The sequence below is a fragment of the Rhinatrema bivittatum genome, chromosome 8, assembly GCF_901001135.1.
Source record: "Rhinatrema bivittatum chromosome 8, aRhiBiv1.1, whole genome shotgun sequence".
NCBI classification, from domain to species: domain Eukaryota; kingdom Metazoa; phylum Chordata; class Amphibia; order Gymnophiona; family Rhinatrematidae; genus Rhinatrema; species Rhinatrema bivittatum.
In genome coordinates this window covers 44779197-44795908 of record NC_042622.1, presented here as the reverse complement: position 1 = coordinate 44795908, position 16712 = coordinate 44779197, and the positions used below count along the sequence as shown (strand labels likewise).

Genomic DNA, 16712 nt, shown 5'->3' with positions numbered 1-16712 from the left:
CCTGTTTTTATCGCCGGGCCTAATTTGCATAGTGAATCGCACGCACAGGAGAGTGGCCTGTGCGCATGCCGGGAGAGCGGGCATTCACCCGCTCTCCCGCAGACTTTACTGTATCGGCCCGTAGGTTAGTGAATGAACTGAGGAAAAACTCCCAGCCTACCAAATGTGAAGCCAGTTAAGGCTATAGGGCTCCTGAAACTGAAGAATACAACAGCCGTTTGAATTATATGACTGGCGCTTGACCTTTTAAAGAGATTTTATTCCAGAGGGAGCAGAAAGCAGCAATGGAGCTGAAGCCAAAATAGATCCAGAGTGGCAGGAGCCCACTGAGGAGAGAGGCAACACACTGCCCACTATTGAATGGCCTGAGGAAGGCAGCAAGAAGAACCCAGAGAGGGGCGCTGCAGGAAGGCCTGAGGATGGCACTAAAGAAAGTCCACAGAGAGGGTGTCCAAAACCCAGAGAAAATGCAAAGATAGCGGCTGAGGAGAGCCCTGAGAGAAGGGCCACAGTGTGCCCAGAAGGGGGCTATATTGAACTGCCTGTTGAATGCAGCACTGATGGGCCTATGGAAGGCAGCATGATGAAGCCTGAAAGAGATGTTGCCAAGGGGCCAGTTGGAAGGGCAGCAGAGGCCATGGAGACCCCCAGCGAGAGTGGCTGCAAACATGCCAGACGCAGTCACTATGTTGAGCCTAGGGAGAGATACCATGAAACCCAAGAGAGAGTGGCTGCAAAGGTGGAATCACAGAGGACTCAATGTGTGGCACTGATGTGGAGTCATCAGAGGGTACTGATCGTGATGCTGCAGAGGATGCACAAGTCACCACAGAGAAGAGTGAAGACTATTCACTACAAGTCCCATAGCCAGTCCAAAGAGTCTTATTAGGGTGGAATTGGAACCTATGGCCAGCACTTGTCTTAATTAAAGGACTGGGGTGCACACTGGGCAAGGGTTACAGTGGGTGATACTAATAATGGTGTCTGGCATAACTCTAAATGTGCGGAGGTGAGCCTGAATGTAGAACCCCATTCCAAAGCCTAGCTGGGGTAGGCCAGATGAAAGGGATTGAGGATGTGAGGCACCTTCCTGGATGGGAACCAGGGGGAGTGCAAAACGCTCAGATCAACGGGTCCAAGCTGAGGCAGGGGTGGAATGTGATGTAGTGGCCTTGTTTTCCCCCTTTTTGCCTGTGTAGGACCAGGCTAGATGCCTGGTCCACCTTAAATCTCACAGAGTGAGAAAACTCTGTGGGCAGGACGCTGCTGGGCAGGGAGAGTCCTGAGGGTGGGATCAGCTGGGGAGGATAAGTTTGTGAGTCCAGCTGTGATCAGGAGGCCCCCTACGTGGCCAGGAGAGGCAGCTCCTGTAAATCTGTTTTGAACAAACCTGAAGGAAAGGGAAGTGTACTGCAACGGCAGGCAGTCATTCTTATTCTTGAAGTGCTGTTAAACACTAATAACGAGAAAGTGTAAGAAGAAAAGTTGGAGTCAATGTGATTTCTGATTCCAGAGAGTAAAACTTTGCTTGGTCACCCACACAGGGAGTAGTAATGGGTTCAAATTTTTTTTGCCACAGGTTAGGAAGGCTGCCAAGACAACATTCTACATTTAATTAGGCCATTAAGGAGTTTGCTTCCACTGGATGAATTCAGGCTTGTAGTTCATGCAATGATTTTACCATATTTGGATTACTGTAATTCTTTATATATTGGGCTTCTGAATTTTATGATTTAGGTGTTACAGTTAGTGCAAAATGTGTCTGTGCAGTTAATTTACAGTTTACAGTGAGGAGTATTAAGCCATATTTAAAAGAGCTTTGTTGACTACCAATCGGTCAGAGAATATAGTTTAAGCTTTTGATTTTGTTATATAAAGCTATTTATTCTGATGCACACAGTTTGTCACTCAAAGCTCTTAAATTTACTGCCACAAGAGCATTGCATTCCTTTTCTCAAAGCTGCTTTTTATACCTATACCTTCATATAGATTGAGCTGGACACGGAGAACAGCCTTTTCCATAAAGATTCTAGATTATGGAACACTTTGATGAAGTTCATAGAGAGCTACAATATTTTAAGTTTTAAAACAAGTGAAAGCGTTGCTTTTCACTCAGGCATTTGCTGATCTATGAGGTTTTATACATGTGTTGATATTTTAACTGTTTTATAAGTCTGTTTTATGAAGTGTATTACTTTGTTTATTGTATGTTGTATTCATGTGTTTTTCATGTGTATGTTGTAATCCACATTGAATATTTTTAGAATTGCAGAATATGTGACATAAATAAATAAACGCATTTGCTTTAAATAAAGAATCCACAAGTGTTAGTATTGACAGCTGTAGGGGCTGATATAAAAAGCTTAGCGTTAAAACTGAGCACTGAAATTCAACGCATAGTTTCTTAATGCACAAACTACATATTTGTTTTATTCCTGATGCAGTAACCTAATGGTATGCTAAGCATTGGGAGCTAAATAAGGCGCACAAACTGGAAAATGTGTGCAAAGAAAAGGCTTAGCACACATAAATCATTTTTTGTTCACATATATCATTTTTTATGTGCAGAAAATATGCTTTTTGTGCCCAATGGATGCTTTCTGTGCATAAAATTTTGACTACAGGTCCCAGCATGAGAACCTCAGCTTCCACTGATAGACTAACACCAGTGCCAAAAACTTCTCTCCACATCTAACCAGGAGTAAAATTTCCAGTGCTAAGGAAAGATGAATTAAGCCAGGGCAACTCTATGTACCAGGGGGGTTAAAGCTAATGCCTTCATTAGCATGGGATTTCCATTTGAGAGCACTAAGCAATATGCACAGTTATGCTGCATTGCACACAGAAAATATATGCACAGGTGTCGATAAAACTGCGCAGTCTGCTGAGCGCATCTTTATTACATCAGGCCTGTAGTCAATATAACACTGGACTGCCAACAATATATGCTGTAACAGTTTGCATACTGCAGTAACAGAACGTTTCTTTATTTTAACAATGAAAAAGGTTTTGGTGTGCTCCTTAATATTTTCTCACAGTGAATATGGAAACCACAGCTCCAAACTGGTTTTGGAATGCAAAATGAAATGTATTCAACCAGTATGATGGAGTTTTAAAACAGGTTTGAAAATGGTTTCAAATGCATGCATTCTATACCTTTGAAAAGTGCCGACATGATAATCCCTTGCCTGAATTTGAGTGCTGAGGCAGTTTTCTCAGTTTTTTTTTTCCAGTTTGCCCTTTCTTTTGTGCGGGGCAGATGAAGCTGGGTCCCGGGCTGCCCTGGATAACGTAGATGCCTGGCCTGTGCTCTCGTTGCCCCAGTTCTGGCAGTTAGCTGGGAAAAGAGTGAGGCCCAGTATGGGAGGAATTCCTTTGCTCCGATGCGGTTCAGACCATAAGGGGAGCTTTTCCCATATCTGACTGGTGGGGAGCTAAAAGCCAACAAGGGAGTAATAGGCTTTCCTGAGGATGGTAAAAGGGTGGGGCATTCAGATTTTCCTACCCTTTTAAATATAACTATAACAGTTTTAGAAAATGTTCTTTTGTTCGCAGTCACAGCTGGTGTAAAGTGGGGTATGGGGGCAGAATAACCGTTTGGGGTGGTGTGAACGGCAAGCTGGATGCTAATCACTAGTGAAACGCTGTTTGGATTGGGTGTGATTGGGGTGCAGTCACATCTGGTGTGGGGCAAGATGGGGAACCTTGCACAGTGGTGATGCTGCGCTGCTAGGTGAGAAAGGCTGGGAAGCTTCGGAGTGGGACATCTTGCTGGAGTGTGGTGGATGCCCACCGGGGCAAGGTTTATTGGATAAGTGACATTGTTAAGCTTTTGTGTTATCTAATGTGTTAATAATATAGCTCTGGTCTTTTCAAATAAATGTATATAAGGTAAATCCTGTTTTCTCTAAAAATTACTGATGTGCCACAGTTTCATCATTGGTGGTACTAATATATTAGACAGGTTTGAGAAATCTGTTGTAACTAACCATGCGCAGAAGTGAAAAATCTGTGCACACTGTTTACCCGCAGACATTTTGACAGTTTTCAAAGGGAAAAGTTTCCATCTCAAAATTGGGTTGAAAAATGTATGTGGAAAGACTTGTACTTGCTATTTGTGTGGGTACTATTTCCTGTGAAATGATGCAGGTCTTTTGCACATTCCTTATTCTTCCAGGAATTTGGAGAATTGGGTGGGGGGGGGGGGGAGTAATTGAGGGGATGGGAGGGGGGGGGGTGGGTGAGAACTGGGCAACTATTAAACCATGGGGGGTAGGGGAATTTAAAAACTTATTGCCATCAGTAATGGGGTTGGTAGGCCAGGCTATGTAATGACACTTAGAGGGCTTTGCAGGGGTGGTACATGCAATGCCAACAGAGCCTCATTTCTATTTTGGAGAGGCTGGATGACTTCAAAATCTAACTGGCTAAATTCAAACATAACCGGTTATGTTTTAAAGTTAATCGACTACATGTAGCTGGATAACTTTAGACTAGCATATTCAGCAGGACATTTATCCACTAACCGGCCTATTGAATATGGACCTCCTGATATCTAATTTTGAAATCTATTGTAAACTGTTTAAGTTTTAAAAATTCATATTATGCAAGTTCTGAAACAGTGTGCAGTTTTGCCATGTGCCTCCAGTAGATGGTTGTAAAACACACTTTCACTTATGACATTGAGCTTTATAGTATACAAATCTCACTTCTATTGAAAGAGTGACATATTCTTTGTAGTGCTGAAGTTGAAACTAGAATTTAAACATTACTGTGCTTGACTTACCCTGTGAGTCCTTGAACTGTTCCAAGTAATCCTCCATTGCCAAGTATACCGAGCACACCTCCTTTACCAAGAAGACCTCCAAGAAGTCCTCTACCTTCTCCACCAAGTAAACCACCAAGGAGACCTCCTCGACCAAGTAAACCACCAAGGAGACCTTCTTCACCTCTAGGACCCTCATTTTTACCACTGTCGCCGCCACCACCACCACCACCAAGTATACCTCCAAGAAGACCTCCTCCACCACCACCACCAAGTATACCTCCAACGAGACCTCCTTCACCAAGTAAACCACCAAGGAGACCTCCTCCACCACCTCCACCTCTAGCACCCTCTTCTCTACCACCATCGTGACCACCACCACCAAGTAAGCCTCCAAGAAGACCTCCCCCACCACCACCACCAAGTAAGCCTCCAAGAAGACCTCCTCCACCGCCACCACCAAGTAAGCCTCCAAGAAGACCTCCACCACCACCACCACCAAGGACACTTCCAAGAATGCCACTAATTAGATCTCCCCCTCCACCAGCTGATGGCGTGCCTTGCATATTGAGAGCGTTGTCTCCCTTCATCGAACTTTTAACAGCTGGAAATTTATCAAGAGGCTCTTTGTTACAAGATGGCTGGCATATATCAGATATATCAACAATAAAAAAGTAAATTTCTCTATTTCTTTTTTACAAAAAAATATTTCTCACTAAATGTTTTCATGTTAATGTTGATTAGTCATGTTGCTAATAAGTCAGACATGTCCAGGCACTAAATGAAAGAACAGTGCCAAACCAAATGAAGAGTATGAGAAGAGAAAACGATGGACAAATACTGGCTACTATAATTTTTCTGCAGTAAATTTCATCAGATCTCATTTAAAAGTTGTAATTAAAGATAAGTGATCACACTATCACTCATTCAAGAAAACGTCCAACAGGCATGTGGTGAGGAATAGTATATGAGAACTAAGTGCTGGTAAGGAAGTTGCAAACGTACTGCACATACTGCAGAATGGATGTATCAGAATAAAGGACATTGGAACTTATATTTTCTGTATCTGTGCATGAATGTGTTTTTTCACATTTCACATTTTAGTATGGAACGTAGTGGACTAAACAAGCTAGAATGCATGGATGTTTAATGAAGATTGAGCCTCCTTTTTCTTACTATAAGAATAAACATCTTAGCAAAGAGGTTCTGCAGTCCTAGAAAGACTGCACTGTACAAGTGCTGCTATGTGTTATATATCTGAGGAGGAACAATATATGATCATGAAAATATTAGGGATGTGAATCGTTTTTTGACAATTTAAAATATCGTCCGATATATTTTAAATCGTCAAAAATCGTTAGGGCCACGATACAATACCAATTCCCCCGATTTATCGTTAAAAAATCGTAAATCGGGGGAAGGGGGAGGGCAGGAAAACCGGCACACTAAAACCACCTAAAACCCACCCCCGACCCTTTAAATTAAATCCCCCACCCTCCCGAACCCCCCCCCAAATGCTTTAAATTACCTGGGGATCCAGCGGTGGTCCAGAACGGCGGCGGTCCGGAACGGCCCCCTCAATTGAATCCTGTTGTCTTCAGCCGGCGCCATTTTGCAAAATGGCCGCCGCAAAATGGCGGCGGCCATAGACAAAAACGATTCGACGCAGGAGGTTGTTCCGGACCCCCGCTGGATTTTTGGCAAGTCTTGTGGGGGTCAGGAGGCCCCCCCAAGCTGGCCAAAAGTTTCTGGGAGTCCAGCGGGGTTCAGGAAGCGATTTCTTGCCGTGAATCGATTTCCGTATGGAAAATGGCGCCGGCAGGAGATCGACTGCAGGAGGTCGTTCAGCGGCGGTCCAGAACCCCCGCTGAACGACCTCCTGCAGTCGATCTCCTGCCGGCGCCATTTTCCGTACGGAAAACGATTCGCGGCAAGAAATCGCTTCCTGAACCCCGCTGGACTCCCAGAAACTTTTGGCCAGCTTGGGGGGGGGGCCTCCTGACCCCCACAAGACTTGCCAAATGTCCAGCGGGGGTCCGGAACGACCTCCTGCGTCGAATCGTTTTTGTCTATGGCCGCCGCCATTTTGCGGCGGCCATTTTGCAAAATGGCGCCGGCTGAAGACAACAGGATTCAATTGAGGGGGCCGTTCCGGACCGCCGCCGTTCTGGACCACCGCTGGATCCCCAGGTAATTTAAAGCATTTGGGGGGGGTTCGGGAGGGTGGGGGATTTAATTTAAAGGGTCGGGGGTGGGTTTTAGTGTGTCGGCTCACGATTTTCACGATTTTCACGATAGTTTACACACCCAAACGGCAACAATATGATTCCCCCCCCCTCCCAGCCGAAATCGATCGTTAAGACGATCGAGGACACGATTCACATCTCTAGAAAATATTAGCTTTTACCTCTTTGAGGAGTGAGTCATAAAACATGCTGTTTTCTGATCTTATTTAACATAAAATAGCTATGTTTATATTGGTAACATGTAGCATTTTGGATGAAATATCAATACCTAATCATCATGCTTGCTGAATGCTGATACTATGGCAGTCTCACGGGCCTAGGATAGCCAGTATTAACAAGCACAATAAAACAACAAAGATCTGATAGCTGATTAGAAGGGTATTATGTACAGCAGATCTCAGAACAAATTTCAAAGCCTTTTATACCCATTCTCAGCTAAATGTCCAATGTTCTTTTGTGTAATTTTATAAATGAAATGACAGAAAAAATGAACACAGATTTTTTGTCATTTCTGTCATTTTAAACATGCTATTTGTAAATACCACTAACATATTTAGGGGATAATTTTGTCACATTGTGCACAAGATAGCTGGCAAATATGCACAGAATTTACATCATTTTTCAAGCATACTTCCACGTATAAGCCTGCTTTGAAAATTATCCCAGCAAAACTAGACCATGTGCTACCTGTAGTCCCAACACAGTCCAGACTCCATGCCCTGAAATGTCTCTCCCCGCTATGCACATAAACGTTTGCCCATACAGTGTGCGTGCACATAATTTTATGTATATACAGTAGCAATAGCACAATTTTCTCTAGGCTCATGTGTGGGTAAAGCAGGAGTTTACCTGCAGAAATCCCCATTAAAAATTTCCTGTTAATTCCGTATGTGTTGTTTACAAATAGCATGCACAAAAAAAATGAATTAAATATAAAAGACATGAAATAAATTAAATAAAAAGGAAATGGATCCAAAACAAAAAAACAAAAGAAAACACATTTTCTTTGCATGCACGTTCCTAAGTATTTTTTTTTTCAGTATAAATCGTACCTCCATTTAATGCATTTTGACCAACCCGAAGCACAGCCCCTGTGCCATGGACACCTTGAGGTGCAGCCAACAAACAAGAGAAGAGGACAACACGCCAAGCCTTGAACATCTTTGTTTCTGATACCTGCTGAGAACATTTCTGGTTAAAACAGTGTCAATATGATTAGTAAAACAGCAAGACTAAGAAGGACAATGGGAGGATTTTTCCACCTAATCAGAGAATTAGGCAGCCACTTCCTGTGGGGTGGAAATTTCATCTGGCAGAGCAGCTATCTAAGGTGCCTTGGACCTATTTGAAAATGTAATCCAACATGTCTAAAGAAAGTTCAGTAGCCTGGGAAAGGTGGGTGCTGAAGGCAGCTGAGTAGGGGATCTTGTCATGTTCTTCAAAGCAAGATGGTAGGCTGCAAGGGAGTAAGATGAGACTGTACTGTAAGAAGAAATCAACTTTATGGCTGGCAGCCAGGCTATATCATATGCTATGCGGATTTAGCATAACTGGGCACTGGATAAGCAGCATGGTTGTTTTCTGCAGTCATTTACTGTAACTCCATATTCAAAAAGCACTGAGAGCTCAAATTTAAGTTCCTAAGTTATATGCTAGTTTGGCGCCTATTATCAGCAAATGTAGGCACCTTAGATTAAAAATAAATAAAGGCGCCTATGCTTTAACTTGAGGTTGCTAAAGTTCAACCTATAACACAAAAGGCTTTCAATTATTGCCAATATCGCTTACATAAATTATGCAATGCATGTGGATCATCGTAACACCCGTGAAGCAGGGAGATCTTGAGTTTCACTCCTCAGCTGTAAAATATGGCTCATATTTAATCATAGATCCACGACAGTTACTCATCCATCAAACATCTTATTTTTGATGCATTTTTTATATTGCAAATAAAAAGCAGTTTCTATAGCAAGTTGCTTCCCTTTAGACATATTGAACAGCCATGATGGAGCTCGGTATGGAAACCCAGGGGCTTCAACTGCACATTTTGTCTTTTTTTTAGGGTGAATAAATTGTCATTTATAAGTGTTTGAGCCAAACCACCAATACACTTTTTGTGTATTGTAGCACGCTTAGCACAACTGGCTTGTTATAAGTGGGAAATAAATGTTTTTAAAATAACTTGCTATGGAAACTGCTTTTTTCTTGGAACATAACAAATTTTCAAAATTAAGACGTGATAGATGAGTAACTGTCATGGATCTATGATTAAATATGACCCGTATTTTACAGCTGAGGACTGAAACTCAAGATCTCCTTGCTTCATGGGTGTAATGATGATCCACATGCATTGCATAATTTATGTGAGCAATATTGGTTACTATTGAATGCATTTTGTGTTGTTTACTGTACATTTGGTGCTCTCTACATTTGACTCTTCTTGTTGGTTGCTTCCTAAGGTTCAGCGAGGTATAGGGACAACCTAACTTTAATGCCTAGCTTAGGTGCCCAGCACTGGAAATCAGTGCTGAGCCCCAAAGAAATCCATATTCAGAATCACGGTGTCACAGATATTCAGTGCAGCACTGCCAATTAGGTAATCTGCTGAATATAGCCAATAAAATCCTAGTTAGTCAGATAAACATATTCAGCTAACTTTAAAACTCCTCTCTAGCATAATCAGACTTAGCTGGATAAGTTATCTGAAAAACTCTGAATATCAGAATTAGCCAGATAACCTATCCACCTATCCACCTAAATTATCACCATCCCAGAATGCCTCCCAGTTATCCGGATAAGTTTATCTGGCTTAACTACTTAGCCGGATAACTTGGAGCTGGTCAAACTATGGAAATTTTGAAAAGTCCCGATTTGTCTGGCTAAATCCCAAGCCAGACAAACTATTTGAATATTGACCTGTAAGTTTATTTCACTAAGCTGGTTCTGCCCCTGATACCACTCACTTTTAAGGCACTTAAACTTAGGTGCCTTGTGATTTATGGTACTTAAATTTAGGAGCTAAGCTTGGGAAAATAGTTAAATTCAAAAGTCTAGACAAGGCATCTACCTTTTAAAGCCAGCTATTAACTGTAAGGAGCAGAAATGAATGTGCAGTAAATGAACTGTAGGCCACATAAACTAAATGCGAGTAACCCCTGCTCCCCCTTGCCCAGGGAAAAAGAGAGAGAGAGAGAGGAAGGGGTTTTGTGTGTGTCTATGTCTGAGAAGAAGGGTTGTATTTGTGTGCCTTTGTGTCTGAGAAAAAGAGAATATAGGGTTTTTGTGTGTCTGGGTCTGGGAAAAAGAGAGTATGAGTGGAAGGGTTGTATGCGTGTCTTTGTGCCTAGGAGAGAAAGAGAGAGAGTAGAAAGGTTTTATGTGTGTGTTTTTGTCTGGGGAGAGAAAGAGTGAGTGGAAGGGTTTTGTGTGTGTATGTCTGTGTGTCTGTGTCTTGGAGAGAGAGTAAATGAAAGAGTTTTGTGTGTGTGTGTGTGTGTGTATGTGTGTGCATGTGTTTGTCTGGGAGAGGGAATGGAGTGGAAAGATTGTGTGTGTTTGTGTCTGTGTGTTTGTGTCTGGAAAAGAAGACTAAAAGGGTTGTGTGTGTTTATGTGTCAAAGGGAGAAAGAATGTGGAAGGGTTATGTATGTGTGTCTGGGAGAGAGAGAGTGTGGACGGGAGGTATGTGTGTGTGCTTCTGTGTCTGGGAAAGAGAGTGGAAGGGGTGTGTGTATTTGTCTATTTGTGTCTGGAAGAGAGAGAGTTAGCTTTTCTTTTGGGGGTGACAGCCTTGCTCTCCTCATCATCCCTCTTCCCCCTCAACCCACTCCCCCCACCCCCCTGCTCGTGAAAGGTATGACAGCTCTCTGCTACGGTTAATTCTGATTTTGTGGCTCTTGATGTGTGAAAGATTAACCACCCCTGTCCTAGGTGATTACAACATCTTCATTCTCTGCAGTTCTGACAGAGTTGTGTTCCCAGTGTTTTTCTAGTACAGTGATATCATAGAGGTCAATATTCAAAGTGCATTCAGCACTATTTAGCCAGATAAGTGGGATTCATGCGGCTAAGTAGTAGCCACTGAATATGTGCGTGTGTTCAGTGGTCGCCACTTAGCCACATAAGTCTCTTATACAGTTAAAATGTGCGCACAGAAAAAATGGGCATGCAGTGGGTGGATCGGGGGCAGAGTGAGACGTATAACTGATACATCTAACTACTAGGGGTGTGCATTCGGATTGACCGCATTAGTAAAACGCAACTCATATTTTTTTTTTACTTAAAAAATTGATTCGACATAAACGATCGGATTTCCCACATATCGAACATAGATATGTTCGATATGTGGGAAATCGCGATTGTTGAGCCAAAATAAAAATATAAACCCCCTCACCCTCCTTAATCCCCCCCCCCCCCCCGACTTACCACAACTCCCTGGTGATGGAGCGAGGAGTGAGGACGCCATTTCTGCAATCCTTGGCGAGAAGCATGTGACGTCGGCGGCACGTCGAGTGACGCCGGCGTCACGTGATTCCCGGCTCGTTCGCACCGGACGGCTCGTTCGGCCCAAAAAGAACTTTTGGCCAGCTTGGGGGGGTCAGGAGGCCCCCCCCAAGCTGGCCAAAACTTGCCGGGAATCACGTGACGTCGCGTCTGAGTGACGCGGCGCCACGTGATTCCCGGCTCGTTCGCGCCGGACGGCTCGTTCGGCCCAAAAAGAACTTTTGGCCAGCTTGGGGGGGTCAGGAGGCCCCCCCAAGCTGGCCAAAAGTTCTTTTTGGGCCGAACGAGCCGTCCGGCGCGAACGCGCCGGGAATCACGTGACGCCGCGTCACTCGACATGCCACCGACGTCACATGCTTCTCGCCAAGGATTGCAGAAATGACGTCCTCACTCCTCGCTCGATCACCAGGGAGTTGTGGTAAGTCTGGGGGGGGGATTAAGGAGGGTGAGGGGGTTTAAATTTTTTTTTTGCACATATGTACATATACCCAACTCATTGGATTTTTTTTATGTCCATATTGGCCGCAAGTGGGACCCCCTTTCGGACATAAAAAATATGAACATAAAATTTTGCTCTGCACATCCCTACTAACTACCCATTTTCGGAGTTACACATATAAGGGTACGTCTAAGTTTAGATGCCCCATAGAGCAGGTCTAAACTTAGCAGGGTACACATATCCAGTGAAGTGCCACTGAATATACATCGTAACTTAGCCAGATAAGGTCTAACCAGCTACTTACACGGCCAGCTTTGAATCTGACTGAGTGGGGACAGACCAGAATAGTGATTCATAATCCAAAACCATGCCACAACCTGGGGATTTCTTATTGGATGAGGAGTTAAGTAGTTCACAATCTGATAACAACATCTGCAATACCACTGGAGGCGTATTTACTTTTATGCTGATTTTATTGGATGGTTTCTATCCAATCACAGATCATTATCTATTGAATGTCTCCTGAATGGAAATATCAAGATTAAGAGTGGGGTTTTAGATTGCAATCTGGATTGCTATTTTCCAGTCCACCTCTAGTCAATTGTCACTTAAATTAGGTATTTTATACTGTAGTATCAGCCTGCATGAAATTCTTCAAAATGCAACTATGTTTCATTAATTATTCTTTCTAACTATAAATATGCCAGCAGCTACAACATTCTCTGTTACTTTAAAATTATAAGAATCATTTGTAATATTTTCTTTTGTTGGTTTGGGGGAGTCCTGGCTTTTTCCTTCTCCTCCTTTAAGCTTGCAGCTCTATCATTACTGGCCTGGGTTGGCCTATGGCGTCATGAGCCTTCAGTCGCAACTACCCGGGTATCTTCTCCCCATATTTTTATATCCATCTCCCAGCTCAGTCCTGTCACTGTAGCCACTAGGGATGTGAATCGTTTTTTGATGATTTAAAATATCATCCGATATTTTTTAAATCATCATTAATCGTTAAAGAGTGCGATACAATACAAATTCCATCAATTTATTGTGAAAAAATCGTTAATCGGGTTAGTGCACACTAACGGAAGTTAGGACACAACCTAAAAACCCACCCGACCCTTTAAAATTGCTCCCTTAGCCTCCACCACCCTCCCAAACCCCCCAAAAATGTTTTAAAATTACCTGGTGGTCCAGCGGGGGTCCCGGGAGCATTCTCTCATGCTCGGGCTGTCGGCTGATAAACAAAAAACCCACCCGACGCTTTAAAATCGCTCCCTTAGCCTCCACCACCCTCCCGACCCCCCCAAAACATTTTAAAATTACCTGGTGGTCCAGCGGGGGTCCCGGGAGCTTTCTCTCACGCTCAGGCTGTCGGCCGATAAACAAAAAACCCACCCGACCCTTTAACATCACTCCCTTAGCCTCCACCACCCTCCCTACCCCCCCAAAATGTTTTAAAATTACCTGGTGGTCCAGCGGGGGTCCCAGGAGCATTCTCCCGCGCTCGGGCCATCGGCTGCCATTAATAAAAATGGCGCTGATGGCCCTTTGCCCTTACCATGTGACAGGGTAACCGTGCCATTGGCCGGCCCCTGTCACATGGTAGGAGATCTGGACGGCCAGCGCCATTTTTAAAGATGGCGCCGGCCATCCACTGGATGGCCCGTGCCATTTTTAAAGATGGTGCTGGCCATCCACTGGATGGCCCGCGCCATTTTTAAAGATGGCGCCGGCCGTCCAGTGCTCCTACAATATGACAGGGGCTGGCCAATGGCACGGTTACCCTGTCACATGGTAAGGGCAAAGGGCCATCGGCGCCATTTTTATTAGTGGCAACTGATGGCCCGAGAGCAGGAGATCGCTCCCAGGGCCCACTTGACCACCAGGTAATTTTAGAACATTTTTGGGGGGGTCAGGAGGGTGGTGGAGACTAAGGGAGTGATGTTAAAGGGTCGGGTGGGTTTTTTGTTTATCGGTCGACAGCCCGAGTGCAAGAGAATGCTCCCGGGACCCCCGCTGGACCACCAGGTAATTTTAAAACGTTTTTGGGGGGGTCGGGAGGGTGGTGGAGGCTAAGGGAGCGGTTTTAAAGGGTCGGGGTGGGTTTTTTGTTTATCGGATCGGGCGCAGCCGATAAAAAAAAAAACAATCGAGCCGGACGAAAAAAAATGCACGATTTGAATCGGAACCGGAACCGAACCGATTCCGGTTCCGATTCACTTCTCTAGTAGCCACCGTCCTCAGAACCCAACAACTGTAAGCCTCAAATCCGGCCTTTAGGTATTGCTGTTGCATGACCATTCAGGTTCCTTCTCACGGGGTCTGTACATGTTTCTTCTGCCGCACCCACAACCCCAGCTATTCTGGGGAGCTGTGGCCAGGGATGTTTAAGACCTAACTCAGGAAAAGAATCCAGCTCTGCTGCTGAACCACCGGGGCCATCCCTAAACTTGTTCTTGAGTGAAGCAGTTCCAATGCTGTGTTAATCCGCTTCGACACATAGAAATAAAGTTCAGTAAACAAGTTGTTTGTGATAACTTTTTATTGGACTAAACGTACATTTGTGATTAGTTTTCGAGAGACTTCTGCTAGGGGTGATATTGCCAGAATTATCAAGCAGATGGCAGACTGCATTGCAATGGTTGTATTAAAATTGCTCTGAAAGACCAAATATCAAAGAAGATTTCCAATAATAAAAGGCAATTTATGCAAATAAAAACCTTTTTATGATTTCTGTGAGGTTGTTCCATGACTTGCAGTTCCTATTTAATCTATTGCTTCAAAATGACTTTTAAAAAAATTATCATTTGCAACACAATATAAATATATTAAGGTTATTATTTAAATGCTTTGACTGGGTCAGTTTTGGAGTTGCCCAGCCAAAAACTGAGATTTGAAAAATTTCCCTCTGCTCCCTGACTGAATTGTGTCTACGTAACTGTGACGGATAAGTCTGTCTATCACTGAATTTACAGCACTTTGGCATCAGGGATAGCTCAAGCGAGCATTTGAGAAACTGGAAAGGAATTCTGTGGAATGGAATCTTTGAGGGTCCTGTGCAAAACAGGACATCACATCATAGGGAAGAAAAGCCCTCTGGGACATGCAGTTCGGGAACAGTTTCAGCATGCTCTCCAATCAGGGTCAATTGAATGCTTGAAACAACTGAGAGCAGCTGGCCAAGGGTTAAAGCCCAAACTGATAGCCCAGAAGGAGGCAGCTAAGAGAAGGGAAGGAAGGAAGGAGAGCAGGAGTCAGCAGGCAGAGCATGAGAAGGCCCTGGGGAGAGCTAGGAAGTAGGAACTACAAGAAATGTTACACTGGTAGGATGATAGTTTATGCAAAAATACGAGCGCAGCAATTTAGTGTCTTTGTAAACAATCAAATTAGCCTAGAATTTGAAGATTTGGGGACTGCCTTTAGTTCTTCTCATCCTGAGATTTGTGTAGATTAGCCAGGGAGTGTGGTATGGATGGGGGGCAGGCACAGAGACGCAGCACACTTTCTCTCTTCCCACCCCCAACAGCTAACACCAGACATTCATTCTTTTTTCCTTAATTTTCAAAAAAATATTCAAATTCTGGTATCACCTCAGTAACAGCAACACAGACTCTCTCCATTGCAAGGTGTTTGGAGACGTAATACAAAATCCTTCAGAAAAAGATATTCAATCTATATTGCTAACCCACTACACCAAAACATTACCAACTGCATGGATTCAAACAACAACAACCCAATATATACAAATATTACAACACATGCTAGAACCTCACCGTACCTGTTACTGGAAAACAGAACAGGCTTGACTGCTTCAGATCCTACACAGAAACTGCACATGCCTTGAGAGAAGCTGCACACTAGCAGAATCCCTCAGTTTGGTAATACATGCAGAACATGGACCCTCACCAAATGCTCATTAAGTGACCATGAATTAGAAAATGTACAAATTCAGTCCCCAAATCCCTGCTCTCTAAGTTTCCCATCCAATCCTGGAATTCCTGTTTTTCCACTCAATCCCCCAGTGCCTGCTTAAGCCCCCAATCCAAACCTCTGGTCTCTCCTCCCACACTAATCAAGTCCATCCCCGTCCCCCCCCCAGTTCCTTATCTTCTCCCTCCCTCAACCAAACTAATCCCAGAGTCCCCAGCGCTCTCTCTTCCCAAGCATCTTTTTCTCCCCCACAAATCCCCAAATTTCTGCTCCCTTACTCAATCTCATCGCAGCCCCTGCTCACCCCCCATTCAATCCCTGAGTCCCAGGCCACATGACCTTCCCCAGGCCAGGCCTCTCCATCTCCACTTATCCGCGCTCTCCCCTCCCCACTTCTTTCCCTCCCTCCCGCGTATACGATGTGTCACTGATGTCACTACTCACAGTCCAATCACTGCTGCAGTGAGACGGATTGGGGGAAAAATGCTCTGGAATTGGCCCTTTCTTGTCCCTCAGGCCCCAGCAGCCGAGGGGGTTGGATCTAGCAACATGGTTGACCTGCCCTGCACCAATGACACTTTACAGATGGTCATTACATGTGCAGCTACCACAAGTGTGCCTGCACTAGGGCCCTGATCAGTCAAGACATGCTGTTGAGCTGTGTGTGCCCCACTTCAACTGGGGGTGGGGCTTGTGTGCCCTGAGGCACGGTGTGCATTCAAAATCTGTCACCCTAATGAGGAAGCACACAGCAGCACTGCATGTGCACCCTCCAGATTCTCCCTTTTAAATCTGGAGAGTTCCCAGATATGGCCTTAACAAGTTGAAAACA

The 16712-nt window shown here is 44.2% G+C and overlaps 1 protein-coding gene across 1 annotated transcript in view; it reads right to left on the bottom strand.

Annotated features, from left to right (window-relative positions):
* Positions 1-5355, bottom strand: part of LOC115097553 (BPI fold-containing family B member 4-like) — a 52216-nt gene extending 46861 nt beyond the window's left edge. The window contains exon 1 of the mRNA XM_029613491.1: positions 4787-5355. Within this exon, the coding sequence (XP_029469351.1) occupies positions 4787-5355 (569 nt within the window). The remainder of the gene's footprint in view (positions 1-4786) is intronic.
* Between the last annotated feature and the right edge of the window lie 11357 nt (positions 5356-16712).